The sequence below is a fragment of the Lissotriton vulgaris genome, chromosome 3_1, assembly GCF_964263255.1.
Source record: "Lissotriton vulgaris chromosome 3_1, aLisVul1.2, whole genome shotgun sequence".
Taxonomy (NCBI): Eukaryota; Metazoa; Chordata; class Amphibia; order Caudata; family Salamandridae; genus Lissotriton; species Lissotriton vulgaris.
Genome location: NC_141689.1, coordinates 2,032,436,403 through 2,032,461,967, shown reverse-complemented (window position 1 = coordinate 2,032,461,967; position 25,565 = coordinate 2,032,436,403). Strand labels below are relative to the sequence as shown.

Below are 25,565 nucleotides of genomic sequence, written 5' to 3'. Positions count from 1 at the left end.
TAAGGGCCCTAGTTTCATGGCACCAGAAGTCGGTTTCTTGCATGGCTCTGCGTTCCTGGTGTGGAAAGTCGTGCACAGAACTGACATCAGCGCGCATGGGTGTCTCCTAAGTAGTCTCCGTGACGTCATCTGGGCGCATACGACGCCAGCGACGGACGCGGAGCCACAGGACGCCACCTACTGACGCGCAGGGGTACTGGTAAGCAAAACTTTCCGGGTCCAGTCTTGACGCCTGGGGATATTCTAAGGTAAGGAATCTATCACTAACTAATGTCTCTTACAGATATATCATTACACAAGTAGTAACTTGTGCGTTTTGTAGATTTTACTCCTGTCTGTTCCTACACACAGCACACTCTCATCCACCTTTTTCCTCTGTCTTTTCAAATTGACTCCTCTGTCTAGCCTCTTTTCATTATTGTTTTTAACAAATTGTAAACATGTGAAATAACATGTTTGATAAAACCTAAAAATATAATTGAGGGTTGGAAATAGTATTTTTTGCATGTATGCTGTGATGTCAAAGATACTTGAAAAGTGATTTTACATACAGCCAAAGCACATCAACCTACAAGTTAAGTCAGTGCATAAAATCATAATAGAGAAGCATGGTAGCTTTGCGATAGTTGCTGCTTAAGGTTGTCACATAGAGGAAAAGATTATCACAAATATTAATCCGAACACGTAGGAGGAGATGCCAAACAAGTAGTTTTTATCCGCAGATTCCTCACTTTTTGAATATTCCCCAAACATCAGACTGGATCAGGAAACACTTTTTCCAGCAGTACCTCTACATGCCGATAGGTGGTGCTGTGTGACTCCACACTGACAACATTCTGCTCTGGAAATGATAGGGGGGCCTATATTGGTGCCTCTCCTGCCTGTCTGCAGACATCAGCTCTTTTATTTCTGTACCACCAGATGCGGATGCGGAGCTACCTTTTGTATCTCTGAGATCTTCCTTATTGCTAAATTTACAGTGTGCGAGGAAAATGTCACTTTCCTAGGCAACAGGCGTTAAACCTTGTAAGGACTTGACACAAGCAAATGCCTGTGACAGATCCTCATTAAATTTGCCTCTGCTGGCTGGGGTTTAGTCACACAAGCTAAGGCTTGCACGGGCTGTGCATCCATCAGCCACTATCTTCAAGCACTGGAAGGCTCCTCGTTAACATTGGTCGTAGTCTAAAGGTCAATCTCAGTCCTGTTCCTGTCCAGAAGTTGCAGGAGTCTTTTCTGGGGTCAGACACAAATAATCCAAGCAGGACTCTGCCTCTTGCTACCACTATCGTACTCCTCAAAAGGTGCAAGTGCATCACCTTACCTCTCGATCTCTTACTCAAAACTAGTCCACTTCAGGGCCAATGCTGCTGCATACCCCGGCACAACCAGAGTTTTTGGGAATGTTTGTAAAACTGAGGCAGATTCATTCAAGAGTTTGTTAAAGCCATGCTCCTACTCTTCGGATCCCTTCAGATTCCCTGTGGCAAACCTTCGTGTCTCAAGGAGCCAAGAGGCCTTCTATCCAGGAAGCCACCAATAGGCTTACCCTCCGCACCAGTTGAACAATCTGAAACCACCACTGGGCCTCCCTTAGCTCCTGTATCAATTCCGGCTCCATGATGAATACCAGTTCGTGGAACATCGATGTTGACACCATCAGTGCCAGATGGCATTTATTTTCATTTATTTTAGAAAGTTTTATAGAGCGCAAACAAGATCCTTGCGGATTTCGGAGCGCTTTACACACAAATGGGATAAAAACAGATAAAAGCTAAACAAGATATAACACAAAGTTGAACAAAAACAAATTGATCAAATGTAAACAAGGTGGGGTGGCAACAGTGTAAAGGAGGGCAACTGTACAGAAATAAAGGAATGAAAGCTAAACAAAATATATCCAGCAAATATGAGCAAACAAATTAGGCAAATGTAAAACAGGTGAGGTAGCAACGTAGTGAAGGTGGGCCAACGTTCAGAAAATATGTCCAGCATAGATGCGCAAGCCAAATTAAGCAGATGAAACAAGGTGAAGGTTGCATCAGTGTATGGGAGATCAACTCGGCAAAGTTTTTGGAGGAGACCTAATGAGACATAATGCCCATTGTGCTTAAGCCTTGAAGACCTTTTTATTTTCTACTGCTTAGTCTTTTTTAGCCACTAGCTCCCGTGTTGTGTTTTTTACCTTCTCCCAAGCGCCGGGACGCCTCTTGGCTGCAGCATCCGTGCGCTTTACAAAATAAAATAACATAACATAACATAACATAACATAACTTTCCTACTCAGGTGGTCCATTGAGCCGTGGCCACTGAGGCCAGTGGCTTGACACCTCTCCAGATTCTGACCTTCTCACACTCCCAGGTCCTGCCACTGACGAGAGTGCTCCCTTTGTGGTGGTCATGCAGAGAGCAGCTGAAGTTCTAAACCTCCAGCTCCCCACCTTAGAGGTAATAACCAGTGTCCTGACTGAAGTGCCTCAGCAGGACATAACTCTACTGACCCCCTGCCACCTTTTAAAAAGGCACTCGTTACTTCCCTTGGACAAGGGCCCAACCTGGCACCCCAATAAATCACTTAATTGCAAGACTCCAGTGGCCTGCCCCTGTGACCCCATATCTTTGACTCCGCATTTATCTCCTGAGTGTAGTGATGCAGGCATCTACCAGTCAGACAAACCTAAATACTTTTCTGACTACTCGCCCGATAAGGAGTCCAAAAGAGTGGAGATGTTTGGGAAAAGGGTATTTTCTTCCACAAGTTTGGACCTCCGGTCCGTCAATGCTAGCTGCCTTTTGAGCACTATTCCCGTGCTCTGGGATTTGGGTTTTAGCCAGAACAAGAGCTACCCTAATGTCCAGGTGAACATGGTTATCTAGGATAACTTGGAAAAGGCATTCACATGAAAATCATTGTCAAGCAAAATAGTATGGCACAGAATTTTCTGTGTCGATTCAATCTATATTAACACATTAAATTTCTATTATGCGGTAGGTAGATTTCTGTCTAGACTTAATCCATACATATAATTCATTCAAAAGTAAGAAAATCAATGAATGAAGTTAAATTTGATTCAGACAAATCAAATTTAATTTGCCCAACAATAAACAACCTAAGCATTTATAAATACGTGAGTTATATGAACGTTTTTGGAAAAAAAAGAGAAGAACTCCCAAGTATGAGAAAAACAAAACCAATAAGAACACAGTGATCAGTTGTGAAAATCTATACGGTAGTTGGTTATTTCATCAATAAGACAGCCAAATCATTTTGATATAATAAAGTTAGGAGAATTCATGTCTGCCTTTTACGTGTGTCGTGGCGTTTCGACCTTTCGTCCAGATAATAAGGGCTCATCAGGACTACAGTGAACCTGGGGACTGAGGAAAAGTGTATAATTAGGGAACTGAAAGAAGTGATTGGTAAGATTCTAAAATAAAGAATATGGCAAGATACATACTGTGTTTAAAGTCTGCTCATCCATTAGTTAAATGACCACTGAAATGTGCAGCAACAGGGGTACGAACAACGTGATTTTTTTTCAGCGGTGTATTTGACTATCAAAGTAGTTAATTCCCATCTAGGGGCAAAATGACCCAGTCAAGGAGGAATGGATGTCCCATAGTTGGAGCTGTAATATCTGGAAGATTAGTGTAATACAATTCAAATAATATGAGAGTATTGCTGTTAACCCCTTATGTGCTGCCGTCTGCCAACGCGGCACTGCCCATGTTGCGGAAGTGCCGCACTGCCGCGAAATCGCGGCCACTGCAAAGGGGTTAAAAAGAAGAATAGAGAAATAGGAAAGACGTTACCCAATGGCCACTGTTTGAATTCTTCTACGTAGGTATAAGAATTAAAAGAAGTTCACCCCTGTAGAGGAAATACAGGACATTCAAATATGCACTTCTAAATGTTCCCGTTCGTAGCAGTGAGTTTTAAAAGCAATTCTGCTTAATATCAGAGGACCCACCTTGGTTGAGGCCAATGTATTCCTATAGCAAAAGAATAGCACACAATCTCCCAATCGCAGATGCACTGTTGAAGAAGCAGCCCCAGGCTCACCCGAGCTGGAAATGATATAACCAAGCATCCATCCGTGCAACGTCCTAGAGGGAGAGGCGTGCTGTTGGGTGTTTCTGCAGGAATGCGAAAAGGGGCATATCTTTGAAGATTGCTCAAGCTGTGAGTATGCATAGAGATGCCGCACCGTGTATAACAGCACTTTCTGTGTAAAAGGATATTAAAAATCACCCTCCCCTCCCAAAAAAAAAATGTGGGATGAAGTTTAACTTCTGTGAATAAATGAATGTGCTAATAACTAACAGGATCGAACCCTGCATACTTGTGTGAATGGGGCATTGCATTTGCCGGGCGGCTATCTCTGGCCATGACATTTACTTGTTATTTGAGAGGTTAGTCTTTGCCTAACAGTGAAGCTACCAGGATTTGTTTTCAAGTGCCTGTATTTTATTCACAGACATACGACAATGCAAGACCACAGAGGTCAGCAAATCATTAGATCTACATTGAGTAACAATGCTAGGGCAAGGAGCATTTTTCCCTGACCAGTGTGTTACATTAGAGGGAGTGTACCATTGCTTAAGATCCTAGTAATGGCCTGAGCTTTCATCAATTAAAGAGTGTGGTGAATTTGGTATTTGGTGGCTCAGGTCCTCCAAGGTGTTCAGAGGATCTCTATACAGGATGGCCATGACGTGGCCAAATTCTCAAGTTGTTGTGGCCTATATATCACAGATTGCATTGGGTGAGATATTGGCCACAGCAGCAACATTCATTGTCACACCTGCCTGTGGTCAACGGGATTTTGAGACAATGTCCAGTTGTCCCTTATGGATGGGCCTGCCTTTTGATGAGGCTCTGGACAAGGGAGAAACCGCTCTGGAGCAGTTCAAAGAGAGCAGGGCAATAGCATGCTCCCTGTGCTTAAATGCCCCAACTCACCAGCTGCATCAGCCCTATTCTTTGTGTGGTTTTGGCAAAGGTACCTCATACTGGCAGTCTATTCAGCCTCACCAAGATGCCCAGCAGTTTTGCAGCTGAGGCCATGGACCACACCAACCCAACTGTCTGGGTCAGCATGCCAGTCAGCCTACCACCCCCTCCCCCAGATCCACCTGCCAGGCGTCTTTTGCATGCCCCTTGCAGAGTACAGCCCCCTGATTGGAGGCCGGATTCAACAATATGCTGGGTTGGCCGGTCATAATATTGGACAGGTGGGTCCTGAAGATTTCCAGATGGTATACACCTTGCTCTTCATAGCTACTCCACAGCGCCTTCCACTGAAATGAGAACTACTGATGGAGGACCATCTGTCCATCTTACGACAGGAAGTTCAAGCCCTAGCCCTTTTGGCCAAAAGGGCTATTGAGTGGGTGCCGGCACCAGACGTTGGGTGTGGTTGTTATTCCCGCTACTTTCCAGTGCTACAGAAAGATGGAGGCCTTCACTAGTGACGCTGAAGGTGCAAGGTACCTATTTCCATATCTCTGTTCTGAAGGCTCATCAGTGTTGCCTGTAGTTCATGGTAGGGCAAAGCATTTTCAGTTTGCTGTGGTCTAACCGGCCCCCCTCGCGTGTTCACCAAAGTGATGGCGGTGGTACCAGCACACCTTTGAAGGTCGGGGGTTCCAGTATTCCCCTAACTCTGCAATTGGCTGCTGAATGCGGGCCTGCCCCAGACGTTCATTAACCACCTTCAGATTAGGGTGAAACTACTGTCATCTTTGGGGTTCGCGATCACCACGCAGAAGCCACATCTCACGCCTTCTCAGACACTCCCCTTCATTGGAGCCTGTCTGGGCACAGTTCAATTGTGTTCCTTTTCCCTCAGAAAGGAGCGCCTGGGGCATTCAGGCTATCACCGCCACTGTCCTGAATTTCAGTAAGGTAGACTCAGAATCTGCTGGGACTGATGGCCACCTGCTTGTCAAGCACACCAGGTGGCATATGTGGGTTTTCTATTGGTATCTGCAATTGTGACTGCTGGGCTGTGATTGGGTCAGCAGGAGACTGTCCCTGCTCCACCCAGAGCTGACAGTGGTGATCGATGAGTGACTCCTGTTTATGGTGACCACTTGGGAGAGGTGTACATCAGAGGTCTGTGGTCTCCAGCAAAGTCCAACCTGCATATCAACCATCTGGGGCTGAAGGCCATCCGCTTGGCTATGAAAGCCTTCTTTTCATTCGTCAAAGTTAGGCTGGTACAGGTGTTTACAGACATCATTCCTTATTGTACTACATCGAACAAGAAGGGGGGGCACAGACCCTGTGCCAGGAGGCCCTGCACCTCTGGAAATGACTGGACCATCAGGTAATATTGTCTGATGATGAGCCACCCGGCAGGATCCTTGATTGCCGGGGCATATAAACTCAGCCATCTACACATAGGGGATCACAAATGGCAATTGAACCTGAAGGTGACTCAAAATCTCTTCTTACAATAGTGAGAACCTTGGCTTGCTCTGTTATGCACCATTGAGAATACTCAATGTCAGCAGTTCTTTGCATTGGCATTTCCATGGCATCTCTTACTACGAGATGTGTTCCACCTAGACGGAAACTCAGGACTACTGTATATATTCCTGCCAATACCTCTCCTTCCCCTAATTCTGAAGAACAACCAAACCAACTGGGCCCAAGTCATCCTATTGGCTACATATTGGACAGAAGAGTATGGTATGGTATGAGCATCTGTCCACCAATCAGGCACCCCCTCCAGGATGATCTAGTGTTTCAGCAGCGGGGCAGGGTTCTGCATATCCACCATCATACTTGGAGATTGATCGGTGGCAGCTGAACACATTTGACCTTCCTCCAAAAGTGGTTGATATAGGCTTGGCAGCACGACTTCCCTTGACAAAAACTGTTTATGCCTGTGGTTATGACAGATTTCATTGGGCACAGTCAAATCGCCTGTTGTGATGCGTTTTTGAAAGGTTTACAAAATCTGATTTCTCCCTTTCCCTTTTTCATGCCACATTGGTACCTTAACTTGGTTCTCTCATATTTGATCTCTGCCTTCTTTGAGCCACTTCACAGCTGTACCCCCCTCAAGATAGTGTTCCTCATTGCTGTAACATCTGTGCAGCAGGTAAGTGAGCTTCAAGCGTTGTCAACCCGCCATACATCACCTTCTTCCCAGACAACCTTTTTCTGTAGGCGTAAGCATCTTTACCTTCCAATAGTTGTGATGTTATTCCATTGTGGTGAAACAGTATTCCTAGGGGCATTCTGTGGGACTTTATTGCTTGGACTACAAAACAGAAATGAGGTTTTACATTGATGATACCAGAGAACACTGGGTGGATGAGGCAAGACAGAAAATGATCATCTTCTGTGGGATCGTGCTCTGCATTAAGATCTGCTATGCATTGGCCAAGAAACAGCCTCCTGGGGACTGCAGGCTCATTCTAGTGGGGCTAAAGCTACTACCACTGCATTGGCACAGAGTTCCTGTCCTGGACAGCTGCGAGTCAGCAATGTGGACATCACTCCACACATTCAGAAAGCACTATGGTTGTCAAATTTTTAATGTCCACGTTTTTAATTGCCACAAAAATCACCATCTGTATGCTAGTAGGAAAGAGGTTGTTTCGGCGTATCCGCCTTCCACTGGACCATAGAGTCCTTGCTTGAAATCACTCCATTTAAACACCCAGTGTTTGTCCTTCAACAGTGTCCATTATAAAAACAACTAGAGCGTTCATGCTCAACAATGTTACATACATTACTTTGCTATGTTATCTTTCTACAATATCATCCTAATACATTTTAAACTGTGAAAAGTACACACATTTTATAACAAGCATTTACAATGCAACGGTTTTGCCTTTGTAAAAGTTAGAGCTATTGGCATTGTAAATGACGATTTTTTTTATTTATGTGTCGGTTTTGAAAACAGATAAATAAATGGCATTGCCATTTACAATGCCAATAGCTTAATCTCTCGCAAACAGTAACAAGAATTCCCAAAACAAATACGCAACTCCACGCACAGTACAAACACTTTTTCAATGACTGCAGTGGGTTGTAAACAGCAACAAAGTCACTGCCTTTCAAAAGTTGGATTTCAGTTTGCATCTGCCATCAAGTAAGCAGACCAGGCAGAGAGGTATGCAACATGTGATTTATACAGTATATCGGAAGCACGCCGGATCCTAGGCACTTGTGTATTTTGTGTAACTTTGAAGGATCAGGTGTTCCGGGTCCTGCATTGAAGTGAATGACACTTCAAATTTTCACTGAGGAGGGCTGTGACATTCACTGTTTCATCCAAACAATGTCCTGCCTAGCAGAAATAGCAATGCAAATTGGGAGGGGAGGAGGGGGGGGTCTCTCATACAGTATCCGCTATGCATCACCTTCTCTCGACCTGTACCACCAAGACTAATATTCCCTTCCGCACCCCAATCTTGTGCCACACCAAGGTAAGTGTATGTCCCCCCATCCTTGATTTGTCCTCCAGGGTGATGTCCACCAACTCACACTCCCTGTCACATCCAGGGATTCTAGCCCACAGAGCTATTCTCGAGGATTCTGCATCGAACACCCTTCCTTCCCTTGTGCCACTGACAGTGATATGACTAATATCCCCCTCACCACACACGTATATTTCTAGATTAAAAAACCCTCCTCCAATCCAGACTTCCACGATGATGTGCCGTATAATACGGCCGCCTTCTCTTCATGGTGCACCGCCCCAGGCCCACGGTCCTGTGTTGCAGTCCACCCCTCTGCCTATGATGGCAGGGTAGTACTGTTCGCCACCTCCCTTGTGGTGTCGATATGTACACTGGGGCCTCTGTTCCGGTATGCCTGATACCCTCTTCCCTCAAGGAAGGCGGGCCTTCTCGCCCACAGGGAGTGGGAGCTGGTAACCCTCCCTCCCGGCACCGGGCTCTCCTTTAGCGTCCCACGCTCTTTCGCACTCACCGTGGTGTGTCTGAGCGGCGGCGGTAGCACGGGCTCTCCCGGGCCTCTCTGCACGGGCTGTCAGGACCCCGGCGGCAGAGATAGGGCTGCCCGCAGCTGCGCCTGATTCGAAGAAGCACATAGGAGGGGTCACGGAAGGAGGCTGGAGCGGGGGGGGGATAAATCTAAAGAAAAAAGAACCGGGGCCACGGTTATACACATAAACTAAGGGGGAGGGATAAACAAATTTGGGATATTAACGGGATGGTGGTCCCAAGGGAGGTAGCAAGGGGGAGGAGTCGGAGGGTATGGGAGGAAATGTTGACTATAGAGTGCATCGAAGCAACACTAGTGGAAGGGAGGAGCAAGTATGTAAGGGAGGAGTCTTTGGGAGCAATACTAAAAGGAAGGCAGAGAGAACAGAGCACACAGACTGAAGCCAAATAATCGGTCAACAAGCACTCACCTGGGCTTCCTCGGCGGCCTTGGTCGGCAGGCATGGAATGACAAAAACAAACACAGAAAAAAAAAACGAAACTCCGCCCACCGCCGCGATGACGACATCGCAGAGGCGGAGAGGGAAAAAATCGCGGGAACGCCCCGAATCTGGTCCGGCCTTGACGGACAGATCCGGCTCCCAATGGCTAGCCTCCATTTATGGAGCTAGCCAATGGGAGCCGGGGGACGTTCCTATAGCCCATATAGTAAACATTAGATTTCGCCTGCGCGAACTGCTTGCGCAGCAACGCCAGGCGAAACCTAAAAATGACCTATACCATGCAACATACTTAATGCAGAGATCTTATTAATCTGGAAAACATCATTTTTCTAGACACAAATCCATTTCATGATATATATATATATCTATATATCTACCCAAAGAAATTCTACTCTCTGCATCTCACACAGACTTAAAAAACAGTCTGTTGAAATAGCACCTTTTGAAGTTCTTGCATTCTTCCTTTGCTGTTACAAAAAACAGTCTAGTTACTTTGTAACTGTTGTAGAACTTCTCTCTTCCCCTGAAGGTATAATACTTTAACGCCTTAAATATTGTTGCATTAAGTAACTCGTTTTTTATTCTCAGTGTGTCGGTTGTTAGATGTACAGCACACCGATATCCTAGAGTTTCGTTTGCACCATATAGATATGCTAGTAAATATAAAAAGAGCTCTGTTGTTGTATTGTATTACTGAAGAGTGCCGTCTCTTTCTTGCCATTCAGGGGACTATGATTTGAACTAAATATCATCTCATCATATCATGGAAGTACATTACGGCACACTGTGTTCACATCCGATGCAAGTAAAAAAAAAAGGATATGATTCTGGGAACTTACTTTGACGTTCAAAAGGGAAATGTAGTGGGGGTAACCTGCTGGTCTTATCTTCGCCACACAAATCTGATTATTGCTTTTAATGCAGGACTATTGTACTGCTGTGGACGTAGAGTGCATTACTACATATTTCGTTTCTATGTAGCACCAGTTTCCTCATCTATACTGTTTAAAATTGCTATGCACCAATGTGTTATCTATTTACAAATAAATTATTATGGTATAGTAGCCTCTTTAAATGTTGATTATAGTGTTTGTGTTCAATGGACATTATACTGCCTGAATTTTCAGTGATAAGAAAATTGGAGCAAGAATAATTACTTGGACTAAACATTAAAGATAAATCAGAAGGGCCAGAGAATCAACCAAGATTTTAGATGCTATAACACATGTCCATGACAGTAGTACATTCCATAGTCCTGGTTAATTGTTTCTTCTTGTTTTGCAGGTGAACTTAAAACGTTAGCCCCACTTGATCGGGAGCTAAAAGCAGTTTATCACTTCTCAGTCAAGGCCACTGATGGAGGTGGAAGATTTTGTCAAGCAGATGTCAGTCTTACTTTGGAAGATGTAAATGATAACGCACCAGTGTTTTCTGCTGATCCATACACCATTACTGTGTTTGAAAACACAGAGCCCAAAACCTTTCTCTCAAGAGTACAAGCCACAGATTCTGATGCAGGTAAATATAGCTTAACTTAATACCTCTTACACCTGACTTCAGAATAGACTCTTTGTTCTATGTTTCATGACCCAGATCTTCGCTTTATTGTATTTTCATCTTACAAAACTTTGTAGTACCATTTTATGACCGGAAAGGTGCAAGCCCCTGGTAATGGTTGTCTGGACTTTTCCCTCTTTAATGCTACTTCATTCAGTTTGATTCTGAAAATGGTCTTGTACCGGTAATGTGTACTATTTGCTTTATCATCAGAATTCACTAGTAACGAAAGTAAGTTGCCACCTCCGAATAGTGATACACAAATAATTCTGCTTAATGAAATTCCATGGTTTCAGAATGTTTCTCTGTTCTATTTTGGTGTGTCTGATTTAAATTAAGGCACATATTTGTAACCAGTGAATGTAATAATTTAGCAGCAAAGAATAGTTGTTGTTTTCTGCTAAGTAATACGATTCATAGCATCTGTGGTTGCAGTTTGACTGAAATTTTATTTTTAGCATCATGAGCATATCAATCGGAATTTCCAGGTAGGGAAAGGAACAGGGAGTTACCAATACACTCTGAAACTGGAAATAAAAATGAAAGGTGATCGGAGGTTAAGAGAAACAGTGATTCCCTTACAAATGGACTATCCTTTTTTTTTATTTATTTTTTTATTATTGAAGAGGATTTGCAAATTCAAGTTTCATTACTATATCATATATAACTTATATAACTATTAACATCCGATTTATACATGGACTTATAATTCAATATTTTACATATAGTTAGATTAAATATATTAAATCAAATGGAAAGAACAAGAATACATAGTCCCAACCCAGGTAAATGGCATCTAGAAAAGAAGAGAAAAAAAAAGGGAAAGAATAATCCAAAACATTACAATTTTACTGGCAAGCCATTATTGCAGGTCTGACCTTCCGGTGGTTCTACTGTAACCTGTTTCCCTTTATATACTGGCTTGTCTAATAATCCATTTTTACATTAGGAGCCCAAATTTCTCTGCCTCGCTTTCGAGCACCCCGGCCTTTGCATTTATAAAGTGATTTCTAAAGATGATATATAGCCAATAAGCGACCTATCCATGCTTGAAACCGTGGGGGATCTGAGTCTTTCCAGTGGGTGGATTAAAGAAGTATCATTACAGATATTGCAATAAAAACAAACTTGCTCCTGCGATAACCACATTGTATACTTTCATCACATCCCAATAACATTAGTTTCAGATATTTTAATAAGGCACTCTACAGCTGCTGTCAATAAAGTTTCTATTTGTTTTATTAATGAATTTAATTGCTCGCAGCTGTAGAACATATGAATTGTATCCGCTGGTCCTTTTTTGCATCTAGGACACTTATCATCCTCTCTTTTGCTCCAGCGATATAATTTCTCAGGGGTATAATAGAGCTCATATAGTGTATAATAATGCTGGGCTTTCAAATTTGCTGCAAGAAAGATCTCACTAGATAAATTCAGAGAGCGACATATATCAGCATTGCGATCCCCAGTTTTCGTAACCCACTTAGCTTCTACAGCCTCCAGAGCATCTAGGAGTGTATCCATTATTAGTTTATATATTTTCTTGATTCTAATCTGGGGGTGAGAAATAGGTTTAATTATGGATATCCCATGGAGAGATAATCCCTTCTTCTTTATTTTATTCAGATAACTTATGATCTGTCTATATTTAAACAATGAACTATTAGATATACAATATTTTTGCTGGAGCGCCGAAAATAACAATCTTTGTTCAGCCGAATATAAATCCCCCACCGTCAAGACTCCCTTCTCCTCCCATTGTCTAGCCATTTTATCATACATAGATATAGGAACAAGCATTTACAATGCAATGGTCTCGGCAATATTATAGGTAGAGCTATTAGAATTGCTCATTATTTTTTTTATCTTTTTTGTATCCCTAAATAAATGGCATTGTCATTTGTATTGGCATTAGCTTTGTTTTTTGCATATGTGATACCTATTGCATTAGCAGAGAGAGAGTGAGGTAGTGAGATAGAGAGCGAGTGAGGTATTGAAATAGAGAGAGAGTGAGGTAGTGAGAGAGAGTGAGGTAGTGAGATAGAGAGTGAGGTAGTAAAGAGTGAGGTAGTGAGGGAGAGGGATGTTGTGAGGTAGTGAGATATAAGCATAGAGTGATGTTGTGATGTAGTGAGATAGAGAAAGAGGCACTGAAAGAGAGAGTGAAAGTGAGTTAGTGAGATAGATAGAGTGGGGTAGTGAGATAGAGAGTGATTGAGGTAGTGAGTTAGAGAAAGAGAGTGAAGTTGTGAGGTTGTGAGCTAGAGAGTGAGGTAGTGAGAGAGTGAGGTAGTGATGTTTTGAGAGAGAGAAGTTGTGAGGTGGTGAGATAGAATGGAGTAGTGAGGTAGAGAGTTATGTAGTGAGAGACAGAGAAAGTGAGGTTGTGAAAGAGTGAGGTAGAGGGATGTTCTGAGGTAGTGAGATAGAAACAGTGAGTGAGTTTGTGAGGTAGTGAGATAGAGAGAGAGTGAGGTAGTGAAAGAGAGTGAAAGTGACTTAGTGAGATAGAAATAGAGAGAGTGAGGTAGTGACAGAGAGAGTGAGGTAGTGAAAGAGTGAGTTAGTGATGGAGAGTGATTTTTGGTGGTAGTGAGATAGAAACAATGAGTGATGTTGTGACGTAGTGAGATAGAGAAGGATTGAGGTAGTTTAAGAGAGAGTGAAAGTGACTTAGTGAGATAGAAAGAGAGAGTGAGTTAGTGAGATACAGAGTGACGTAGTGAGTTGGAGAGAGAGATTGAACTTGTGAGCTTGTGAGATAGAGAGTGAGTCAGCGAGAGAGTGTTGTAGTTATTTTTTGAGTGAGTGACTTGTGTTATAGTTAGGTAGTGAGAGTGATATCGAAATAGAGTGATGTTATGGAGAGAGTTAGTGAGAGAGAGAGTGAGATAGTGTTATAGATTTAACTTGAGTAGTGATGTAGTTATTTTTGTTTTGTGGGAGAGTGAAGTAGATATAGAGTGAGGTAGTGAGAGAATGAGGTAGTGAGGGTGAGAGTTGTTGTGCTGTATTGAGATAGAAACAGAGCGATGTTGTGAAGTAGTGAGCTAGAGTGAGGTAGTGTATGAGAGAGTAAAAGTGAGTTAGTGTATTTGAGAGAGAGAGAGAGTGTGGTAGTGAGATAGAGAGAGTGAAGTTGTGGGGTAGTGAGAGAGTGATGTAGTGAACTTTAGAGAGAGTGTGTTGTGATATAGTGAGAGAGAGATAGTGAGATAGAAATAGAGTGAGGTAGTATATAGAGAGAGTGGGAGGTAGTGAGAGAGAGAGTGAAGCAGGGAGTTAGAGAGAGAGAGTGAAGTTGTGAGGTAGTGAGAGAGTGTTGTGAATTTTTGAGAGAGTGTGTTGTGATATAGTGAGGCAGTGAGAATGAGATAGTGAGATAGTTATAGATAGAGTTAGGTAGTGATGTAGAGAGAGTGAGGTAGTGAGATAGAGAGAGTTAAGTTGTGAAGTAGTGTGTTAGAGAGATAGTTCCTGTGGTAGTGATATTGTGATGCTGTGAGAAAGAGAGAGTGGAGTAGTGAGGTAGAGATTGAGGTAGAGAGTGAATGAGAAATAGTGTAGTAGTGTGAGAGATAGTGAGGTAGTGATAGAGAGAGTGAGTTAGTGAGAGAGAGTTTGAAGGGACGGTATAGTGGAGCTGAGGAGAGAGTGAAGGGATGGTGCAGTGAGAGGCTGAGGAGAGTGCATCAGCGAAGGGACGGTACCATAAGAGGCTGAGGAGAAAGTGCAGCAGTGAGTGATGGTGCAGTGGAGGAGTGAGGGCTGCAGCCTGGATGGGGGGCGGGGCTGAGCAGAGAGTGCAGCAATGAAGGGACGATGCAATGGGGGGCTGAGCAGAGAGTGCGTCAGTGAATGGATGGTGCAGGGAGAGGCTGAGGAGAGTGCAGCAGTGAAGGGACGATGCAATGGGTGGCTGAGCAGAGAGTGCATCAGTGAAGGGATGTTGCAAGGAGAGGCTGAGGAGAGTGCAGCAGTGAAGGGACAGTGCAGGGACAGTGCAGGGAGAGGCTGAGGAGAGAGTGCATCAGTGAAGGGACAGTGCAGGGAGAGGCTGAGCAGAGAGTGCAGCAGTGAAGGGACGGTGCAGGGAGAAGCTGAGCATAGAGTGCAGCAGTGAAGGGACGGTGCAGTGGGACTGAGGAGAGAGTGTAGCAGTGAAGGGATAATGCAGTGAGAGGCTGAGGAGAGTGCAGCAGTGAAGGGACGGGGCAGTGGGGAGGAGGAGTGAGTGCAGCAGTGAAGTGACGGTGCAGTGAGAGGCTGAGGAGAGTGCAGCAGTGAAGGGACGGTGCAAGGAGAGGCTAAGGAGAGAGTGCAGCAATAAAGGGACGGTGCAGGGAGAGGCTGAGGAGAGCGTGCATCAGTGAAGGGCCGGTGCAGGGAGAGGCTGAGGAGAGAGTGCATCAGTAAAGGGATGGTGCAGGGAGAGGCTGAGGAGAGAGTGCAGCAGTGAAGGGATGGTGCAGTGAGAGACTGATGAGAGTGCACCAGTGAAGGGACGGTGCAGGGAGAGGCTGAAGAGAGTGCAGCAGTGAAGGGACGATGCAATGGGAGGCTGAGCAGAGAGTGCATCAGTGAATGGACGGTGCAGGGAGTGGCTGAGCAGAGAGTGCAGCAGTGAAGGGACGGTGCACGGAGGGGCTGTGGAGAGAGTGCATCAGTGAAGGGACGGTGCAAGGAGAGGCTGAGGAGAGAGTGCAGCAGTGAAGCGATGGTGCAGTGAGAGACTGAAAAAGAGTGCAGCAGTGAAGGGATGGTGCAGTGAGAGGCTGAGGAGAGTGCAGCAGTGAAGGGACAGTACCGTGAGAGGCTGAGAGAGAGTGCAGCAGTGAGTGATGGTGCAGTGGAGGAGTGAGGGCTGCAGCCTGGATGGGGGGGCTGAGCAGAGAGTGAAGCGATGGCGCAGGGAGAGGCTGATGAGAGAGTGCTGCAGTGAAGCGATGGTGCAGTGAGAGGCTGAGGAAAGTGCAGCAGTGAAGGGACGATGCAATGGGGGGCTGAACAGAGAGTGCATCAGTGAAGGGACGGTGCAGGGAGAGGCTGAGGAGAGTGCAGCAGTGAAGGGATGATGCAATGGGGAGCTGAGCAGAGTTTTGCAGAAGGGTGAAATCCGCAAAGGTGGCCAGCTTTTTTTTTCTTTGGGCGCCCTGACCTATTTTTGATCCCAATCCAACCCTGCTCATTAGGATGTAGAGCTGAGCATACCAGAGAGATCAGGTGCAGTCCCTGCAGAACATCTGTGCCTGCAGCCCAATAAAGTGCAGCCACACACTTTTCTTCAAAGAAGCAACCAGTGCCTCTGCGTTCATGGCTCATGGAAGTTATTGTACATTCTGATTAAAGTCAATTGTGAGGTTAGACTGCAGCTTCCTGGCAGAAAACTGCAAACTGCTTTGCCAACACAACGTCCAAAAGAGGGCGAGCTGCGAGGCACCGGCTGAAAATTTTACCAAACAGATGTTACCTTAAATTCTTCTGTAGGACCAGTCATAGGCAGAACAGCGTACGGTTTGTTGCCTCAAGACTGTTCAGGTAACTATATTCTCACCTTAATTGATAGAGTTGCCTGTGTGCGCGCTTTCACCTCATTCTATTAAGGCATTGGGGACAGTTGCACTGTGGCGTTTTTTCTGTTAATGCCACAGACGCTCCTCTCTCCTCCCGTGGTCTGCTGCTGTTCCAGTGGTAGCTTGTCAGTTATCCCTGTGTGCTATCGACTGTATGAGAAAAACAGAAAATATTGAGAAACAGAAGGATAAAAAGTAGCCCTCGGTAATGAAGCGCCCGTTTTCTTTCGCAGCGCGCTGTGGAGCCTGAGCGGCCCTCTGCAAATGTTTTCATTTTTGGTTCCAATTATTGCATCTTACCCGCGCTTTGTCCCTCGGATGCTCCCGGCGCTTGGATCAGTATGCGCAGCCTATTCTCTGAGGTATGATTTGTTGAGTGGCACGTGGCTGTGGGCTAGAGCACCCCACGCGGTACCCGAGAGGAGTATCTAACCTAGCAAAAGGGCAGGGATGGCGTGGTAAACCACTACCCAGCAACAACAGCAGCTCCCAGATGCGCTGCCATGAATCGCCTAGAAACATGTCAGACGCTGCGTGCTTGTTGTTTTACACAGAGGGCACCGCCGCAGTCCAATAGTATGGATTGTCTTCACTGTGTGGAGAAAGAAACTGTCAGCCCTAGCAGGCTGACCGTGGCACCGCTCAGAAAACTATTCCCTGCCCTGCCTACTCGACGGAACCCTCACATGAGTAAAGGCAAGCACATGCCAGTGTCCTCTGCACACGAACAGCATGAAACTGGAGCCTCGCAGTCAACCCCTGCCCCCTGCGCCGCAGGAGGTTCTGGCAAGCAGTTGTGAACTGCATTCCACGTGACCAGAAACTTCGCTTTGCACATTAAATAAATGCCCCGACTTGAGATGCCAAGACCTCTGTAAGAGGAAGAGAGGGGATGTGCTCGTCGTTCATCTCTAATAGGTCTGGCTCTTCGTGATGCACTGTGGTTTCCACATTTAATAAACACGCAGACCACAATATATTGCTGAAAGTAGAAAGACTGAACTGTCCTGGGCTCCCCTTGTCAGCTCTGTATGTGTCTGTCCTAGTGGAATCCTCCACTCGCCCGAAGCTGAACGGGGGTGTACAATGCCACCCCCAGGAGCCCTCAGTCAAAGTTAACAATTTTGATAGCATCCTGCGTAATACGCTACCCATCTGCAAACCGCTTCGACGTATGGTCGGACCCCTTTGTATCACTGAAAGAAAATTGACAGGTGTGCACAGTGGAGGTAAAAGAATAGAAGTTTAGACACTAGTGCCTCACAGACTGAGACAGCGCTACAAACAATTTCGAAAATTTTTTAATGCACTTTTTTGGAACTGCGCAGACTTTGCGCCGTGAGTTAACCCTGGTGTGGACGCAGGTAGTAAAAGCACGGCAGTATGCGCAACACGGCATTAATGCTATCCTGGGTGGGCTCGCGCCGCTACCACTCACACTGCAGGGCTCCCGTGACCTCAGTCTGATGGGTGACAAGGGCAGCCTGAGGGTCCCCCACCCCCTGAGTCTAAGCAGGCTCGCCCCACCTCACTCGCATAGAGAAGGCAGCGGACTTGAGGCACTCACCACGACGTGCGCCCCTGCCAGCTTCAGCGGCTTGGGGCTGATGAGCGGGGACACCCTGTAGAGCAGCAGCACGAAGGCCACGGTGAAGGCAGCGACCAACAGCAGCATGGTGCCAGCGGGCACCGGTGGGCAGACCACACGCGCGCTCAGTTGTTTATCTCCACCCCCTCTGCATGCAGGGATGTGGGCCTGTGCCCGAGCTGCAGCCAAGGAGAGCTAGGGTGAGTTCCCCCCGTCTCTCGGGAAGAGCGTGCAGAGGCTGCCGGTTTCAAGCCCCTTAACTAAACAAGACAGGGTAGAAACAAAAAAATGTGGATTACCTAAGGAGAGCTGCGGGCGGGTGGGGGGGGGGGAGCGGGACTAAGGAGAGCTGCGGAGGGAGGGGGGGACGAGCAGAGCAGCTGTGGAAATCACCACCGTCTTTCTCCGAGGCAAAGCAGAAATACCTCGGAGAAAGCATGGTGATTTTTCGCATTTGGGGGTGTGTTTTTTGCGCCCTGAGTGACAGACGACGTCACAGGGCTAGAATGCAAAAAATCACGCCCCCAAATCCGAAAAAGACGGGGCTTGTTTTGAGTGACTCTCTTCTCTTCCAATGGCTGGCCTCTGTTTAGGAAGCCAGCCAATGGAAGCGAATGGAGCTGAGAGGCGGGTCTTAACTGCCCTACTATACAACATAAGATCTCTGTACATCCGGTATGCCTTCGGCAAACCGGATATACCTCGACCTAAAAAGGGGCGATCGCCACAATGGGTATATCTGTTATATGTGGGTATATCAGCTAGGGTCTTCATCCTTTTCCAGATTGCTAGCATTATCTTAAACTTGTTTTTTTATAATAGCTTTGCTCAATTTGTCGAAGTATCCCCTGAACATGAATTCCTATGGCTAACTCATATATTGAGGGTAAATCGTCATTCGAATTATACTTGCAAGATTTCAAATGCCAACAAATGGACTATCCAAAGCGCCTTACGACCAGAATCTCAGAGGAATGTATGGGAAAATGAGCTGACTTTCAACAAAATAAAGTGCTGGCTAATGCCCCCGTAAACAACATACACTGGTGTGAAATATATTATTAGCTAGATGGTCAACTGTTTAAGGGTCTATTTAATTAAATGTGGTAATTAAAGAGGTGGAAAGAGGACTCTGGGTAACCGAAGGAAAGCAAGAGTGGTTTGATGGGGGAATGTAGGTAACTAAAGGCTCCGATGAAGAAAGGGGAACAAAGCCTTATGATTCGGTTCGACCATGAGAGTTATATTAGCCTCCTGAACACCAGAAAGGCAAATCAAGTTGATCAGAAATCAGGAAAAAGCTTCTATGGAGAAATGGGTGGAAATCTGTTTGAAGCAACAGAAACAAAACACAACGTTTTGGAAGTTAGTTCAGGAAGATTTGGGCAAGACGCTGGGGTCTATGGATTGTGTGGTTGAAAAGTGTTTCGGGGAGTATTTAAAAGAATGATATGGTAAAGAGAGAGAGCTTGTGACAAGGAGAGCATCCCCATGGAAGGCAGTAGACGGCATTTGGTCCCAGTTTGTTAGCTAACGTTCAATGTACCATTCAGAATCTGGTTTTGACTAGGGTGGCTGGACCGGATAATCTCCCAGTCATTATAATAATGCCTGTTTGGTGGTCAGAATTTTTCCACCAGACGTACTCACCACAGGCCAGTTCTCAGATAACTGGAAAGATGCTATTACTAGATCCGTTCACAAGAAGGGAAATACAAAAGCCCTAAAAAATTGTAGGCTGATTAACCTACTAGATTTGGGAGGAACATTCTTTGCAGGAATCTTATTAAGCAGACTTAAGGAAGGGGCATATTGTGCACCCAGAACTGGGGGTGTGGGGGCTTAAGGAATTTCAGTCAACGATAGACCAATGTTTCTTCTTATAGTCCATTGATGGAAGTCTGTGGAGCAGAGGGGCAGTTATTTCTGATGCTTCATAGACGTCCGGGCTGCTTTTGAATTGGTGGACTAGATTTGCTTATGGGAAACTCTGCTATAACAAGATATGCCAAGCAGTCTTTTGAAATGAATTCAGGAACATGCACAACTGGGCTCATGTAATTTTGACCCAGTGGGCACATTGACCACGAAAATACCGATCAACAATGCGGAAAAGGCAGGGTTGTGTCTTGGCCAGATTACTCTTTTCCCTGTTTATAGCTGACTTACCAACAGCTGTGGCAGAGGGGTTGTCTGCCCCAAAATGAATGAAAACATATAGCATGCCTCTGGTATGCAGACTATCTTCACACCAAACTGAGATAGGCTTGCAAAGAAAGTTGGATGCATTTATAGTATATTGTAACAACAATGAACTATTGGTAAACATGGACAAGACTAAGTTATTGAGATTTGACAATAAAACTGTAAAGTTTAGCTGGCATTTGGGCCCCAACAACCTGGAAAAGGTCAAGGAATAGTAGTATTTAGGTGTCTGGGTTGAGAAATTCTTGAAATTGAATGTTCACATTTAGTCATTAAAAGTAAGGGACCACGCTTTGATAAGTGGACTGAAAAAATGTAATCGGGATTATGGTAACACGTCACATAAGCTTGTTTTAAAAGCTTAAACTGCCATGATATCCTCCTCCATTCCAGTATGGAGTTGAGCTGCTATGTCTTAGTGGTAAAAGTGCTTGGTATTTGGTGGAGGGAAAATGCCTAAAAAGCGTGTCACTCTCACAATCTTCAATGATACAGACTGTAAGAATGGAGACAAGTATGATGTTGTCATGACGTATACTTGCCCAAGCAGCTTAAAAAAACTTTTTGGAACGGTTGAGAGGCAAAAGGTCTCTTTATGGTGAAAAAATGAGATTAGTCACAGTGAACTAAAATGGGCTAAGTGTGTTTGGAAAAACTTGGAGGTTACATGTAGGGAAATGAAGGTTAAGATGGTTTCTCAGAATTTACAAATTGAGATTTAAAAGAATGAACTTGGGGCACTAGGAAAGGAATTGTTTAAAGAACATGATATGCAATGCCTAACGGGGAAAACACTGTCCAGTTTATTCCCAAATCCTAACAAAATGTAGCATGGTATCCATATGTGGAATTATTACCAAATCGCTGGCTCAGTAATGAAGTGTTAAGGCTGAGAATTGGTATTTACTCGTGTTATGCCAAGGACACTATAAAATCGGAATTGATCGATTCTACTGGTAAATGTCAATGTGTTTTGAGCACCAAATGTCACAACTTGCATATTTTAATGTACTGTCTAAAAGTTTTGCCACACCAGAAAACCATCTTACGCCCAGTTTTGATGATACAATATTAGGAGTCCTGTGCAAGCTGTAGCGCTTTTAACCAGCATGTAGCATGTGCCATTTGGACATTTGATAGCTGTAAAAAAATTAGTTAACATGAGAAGGCTAGTATTGTGTTTTTTAAGTAGAGTGAGTTAGTATAAACTTCACAAGGCTTAGGTGAAGACTTAAATATTTTGACCATATGACATTTAGAATTTATGGGTTTTATGGATAGTTTTAATATTTTTAACCCTGCATGCCATTAATGAGAAGATTATAGTCTGTATGCATTGTTGTTTAACCCCTCCCCTGCTGGTGACGGAACCACTCCGTCATCAGCCGCGGTCGCGCTGTGCTGATGACAGAGCGGTTCCGTCACCGCCCGCTCGGAACGCCTGCGCGACGCAGATTCCCCGCCTGCACTGAACGTTCCATTGAGCGGGCGGGGCCGTGACGGAACTGCTCCGTCATGAGCACAGCGCAACCGCGCTGGTGACGGAGCGGTTCCGTCACCAGCATGCGGCCGCCCCACCCCCTTAGCACTGCGGTGGAATAGCTGCCGCAGTGAAGGGGTTAAAGACTTGTGGGCTAAACAAATTTTTATTTGACTGACTAAAATCTTCGAATCACATATTCATCATGTTTAACTCGAGTTTTTGTCTGGCGGGGAATCTACCTGACTAAATCGAGAGTATGAGGTTTCCTTGACATGTATGACTGTTGAATATTTGGAATCTTGTAAAAATCAGGTGTCTATGCTTGGAATAGGAAACCCCCTACAGCTGCAGGTTTCTGAGTTTTACAAATGGGCTTTGAGACTCTATACTGACTTTCTTCAGAATCGATTGAATATTAACTAGACACAGTTTAAAAGTCATAATAAGGTGCATTAACTGCGGTCGGATTCTTATATATATTTTTTTAATCGTAATTAATACTTTTTGTTGCAGGGAAGAATTGCCAAATTCTGTACTCGATGGTTAACTCTGCTGATGGGCAGTTTTCCATAGATGAACAATCTGGAATCATTAGTCTAGAAAAGCCTTTGGATCGGGAGTTGCAAGCTGTGTACACCTTGACTGTGAAAGCTACGGACCAAGGGTATCCAAGGAGGTTATCCACCCTTGGTAATGTTCTTGTGTCTGTCCTGGATATAAATGACAATCCACCTGTGTTTGAGCAGAGAGAATATGCTGCTACAGTTTCTGAAGACACATCGGTTGGAACGGAGGTTCTGCAAGTTTACGCAACAAGCAGAGACATAGAAGACAATGCTGAAATCACCTATTTAATTGTCAGTGGAAACGAACATGGAAAATTCAGTATCAATTCAGCAACAGGTAATGTAAGAAACACGGTATTGAAGCAAACGTTAGCACGTTGTTTGACTTTGCAACTGTATCTAAGCAAAGAATGGTGAGAATTGTGGGGTGTCTGTCTATTTTTCCCTGCCTGTTTTTTTTCTGTGCATAAAATATTGAAAAGTAATTTTATTGTCCAAATAATTGTACATTTGATGCTTATTTGTAGATAATCAAAACATTCAGTAATACGTAAATATCACATACTCTGCCCCCTGATTTAGAGCTTGAGTTTTGTTATAAATTCAAAGCAAAGGTTCAAGGCGTCAATACCTTTCAGATCACTAATGAGTTGATATTTTAGTAAAGTTAGCATGTTCAAAATAAGGTTAATGAGTTTCAAAGTAGGGGGATCTTAATTCATTGGTTATGGCAGTGTCATATCGCAGATAGTATATGGCATAGAAAAGGATTGCATTTGAACTTGATTAAAATTTCTTCCTTAACATAAACATGTAGCAGTTGCATAGAGTTCTCGGCATTGAGAAAAATCCATCACCCTGTTTTTTTTCCAATTATGAAGAGCAAGAACCAGGAACATAACAGCCTGCTGGCCTTTTCACAAAACAAATTAACTGTTAACCCCTTGTATGCTGAGGACGAACCCCAGCCGTCATGCACTACGGTGCTCATGTGCTGATGACGGCTGGGGTTCGTCATGGCCCGCCCCTGTACTTTTGTTTATCGCACAGCGGCGGAAACGGGCCAGCAGCGAAGGGGTTAAATCTGAGTATTGTTTTATTTATATTGTAAAGCTGCATGGTTACCTACAGTTTATAAAGATACTCTTCGCTCATTGTCAGAGGCCTAGTCAATTATTGTGGGGGCAGGAAGGAGAACTTAATTTGGGCAGTGTTTAAAAGTGCAAAATAAATAAGAAAAACGCTGCGGAGAAGATGTTTCTGATCAACCAGCTGTTTGTTGTCTGAAAAAAAAGAGCTAAAGTGAATGCCACAAAAAAGTCATAGCAAAACAGTTCTAGCCAGAACAGAAAACCCAGGCAGACACCTTTCAGGTGGAAAGACAGAAGCCTGTTAAGGCCCCACTGAACCAAATAGCAACACATATCCTAGGCACAATTTCAAACTGATCCACATAGATGGCCTGCTTACATCTGCATAAATAATCTACATACATGTGTTATATATGTGTAAACATTGGCCATTTTTCCTTGCTCTTTCATTTTATATATTTGTGATCTAAATCTCTGTTGGCTAAATGTTGCAATTAAAAATAAGTATATCTAGCAAACTATTTGCTTTTACAGCTTATTTGGCAGATGTTGTTAATCAAATACTTTATTGTGTGCATTATTGTTCTAGACTGCTTTTATCAGATTTTACATAATTCAGACTATTGGCTTCATTTTTGTTATGTATTTTAGGCACTCTTTTTATCATCAAAAGCCTGGATTATGAGATTTCTCATGAATATTATCTAACTGTGGAAGCTACAGATGGAGGAACACCATCCCTTAGTGATGTTGCAACAGTGAACATTAACGTAACTGATATCAATGACAATGCACCAGTTTTCAGCCAAGCAACATATACTGCAGTTATAAGTGAAGACGCAATGCTTGGACAAGGAGTCATTTCAGTACGTATCATTTTGCAAACTTTCTTTACTTTGTCTTCTGATTGCTACAAGGTTTTGATTGCATACACATGAATTTGATAAACTGTTGCAGTTTTTACAATTGTAGTCGTACTACTTTTTTTTTTACTGTCTAATTAGAAGTAGAAGCTAATGCACAAAGATGAGTGACATTGGTGTAATAAATAGACAATATCCATCAGGTGCTTGCATATCATATTACTGCATCTTCTTTTATTTGCTCTTGGAGAAAATCATCAAAGTAACTGGCAGGAGTCAAAAACGGGGGTACAAGACCCGTTCCTGTCTTCATTTCCGATCTTGATGTCTTTTGTCTTGTGTTTAGTAAAGTTTCCCACTTTATCGTTAATAGTGTGATATTGGGAACATTGCACTTGTAGAGAGCAATGGGAATTGCAATGAAAATAGCTGACTGAAGTTAGTATCGTATTGGATGGACACTTTGAATGCCATCCCATGTCTGGACCTAAACCCAATTCGCCCCATAGGCAGAAGTATTCATCAAGAAGTGTTTGACAAGAAAGACCTCTATGGGTTTAGGGAAAAGTGGTTGGGTTGAACTGTGATTACTTGGGAACATAAGAGAAGGGTTTTAAAGTAAGTCTTGAATGTTGGCTTGTTTACACAGTGCCAAAAGGATTGCGCCATTGACCTTGTTCTCTTGTCTCAAAAGTTGGGATGGTTCCATTGAGAATACTCTTCACTCGAATGGTTTGATGATGGTTGTATGGGCTTAAACAGGTACCCTGAATAAGAATTATTTACTAAAGGTTTGACTGTATTATTGATCTCTTATTGCCTGGCAGTGAGACCATTCCTTGCCTTATGTTAATGTTTGTGCATCCAAAAAGAAAGCATGTTCCACAGGGATCAAAATGGATTCTTCTTTTAGAAACCGTTCTGACGAACTTTGAAGGATTATTTCAATCATGTTGTTGGTTTTCATATGATTATTGAATGCAACTGTGCGCTTATTTTCCAAAAAACTTCTACTTACAGTTGGTAAGTCTTCAATTATTTGCTTGATAGTATTCGTTGCAGGGGCGAGTTGGTTCTTGTCATAGCTTATTTGAGCTATTTTATCCTGAGGCCTTGTTGGTTCGATGCATGTGTTGAGAGTGGCTATCGCACTCTCTTCTAGGACAAAATACATTTTTCTGCAAACCATGGAGTTGAAGAAGCGGAGTA

General features: G+C 44.0%; 1 protein-coding gene across 7 annotated transcripts in view; it reads left to right on the top strand.

The window, feature by feature from the left end:
* Positions 1-25,565, top strand: part of FAT1 (FAT atypical cadherin 1) — a 299,575-nt gene that overhangs the window by 202,832 nt on the left and 71,178 nt on the right. For all 7 annotated transcript variants that reach the window (XR_015309390.1, XM_086962558.1, XM_086962556.1 and 4 more), the window contains exons 13-15: positions 10,715-10,948; positions 22,350-22,739; positions 24,145-24,359. Coding sequence is in view for 6 of the 7 variants with exons in the window: in XM_086962558.1 (XP_086818684.1) it covers positions 10,715-10,948; positions 22,350-22,739; positions 24,145-24,359 (839 nt within the window). In the remaining variant the exon portion in view is untranslated. The remainder of the gene's footprint in view (positions 1-10,714; positions 10,949-22,349; positions 22,740-24,144; positions 24,360-25,565) is intronic.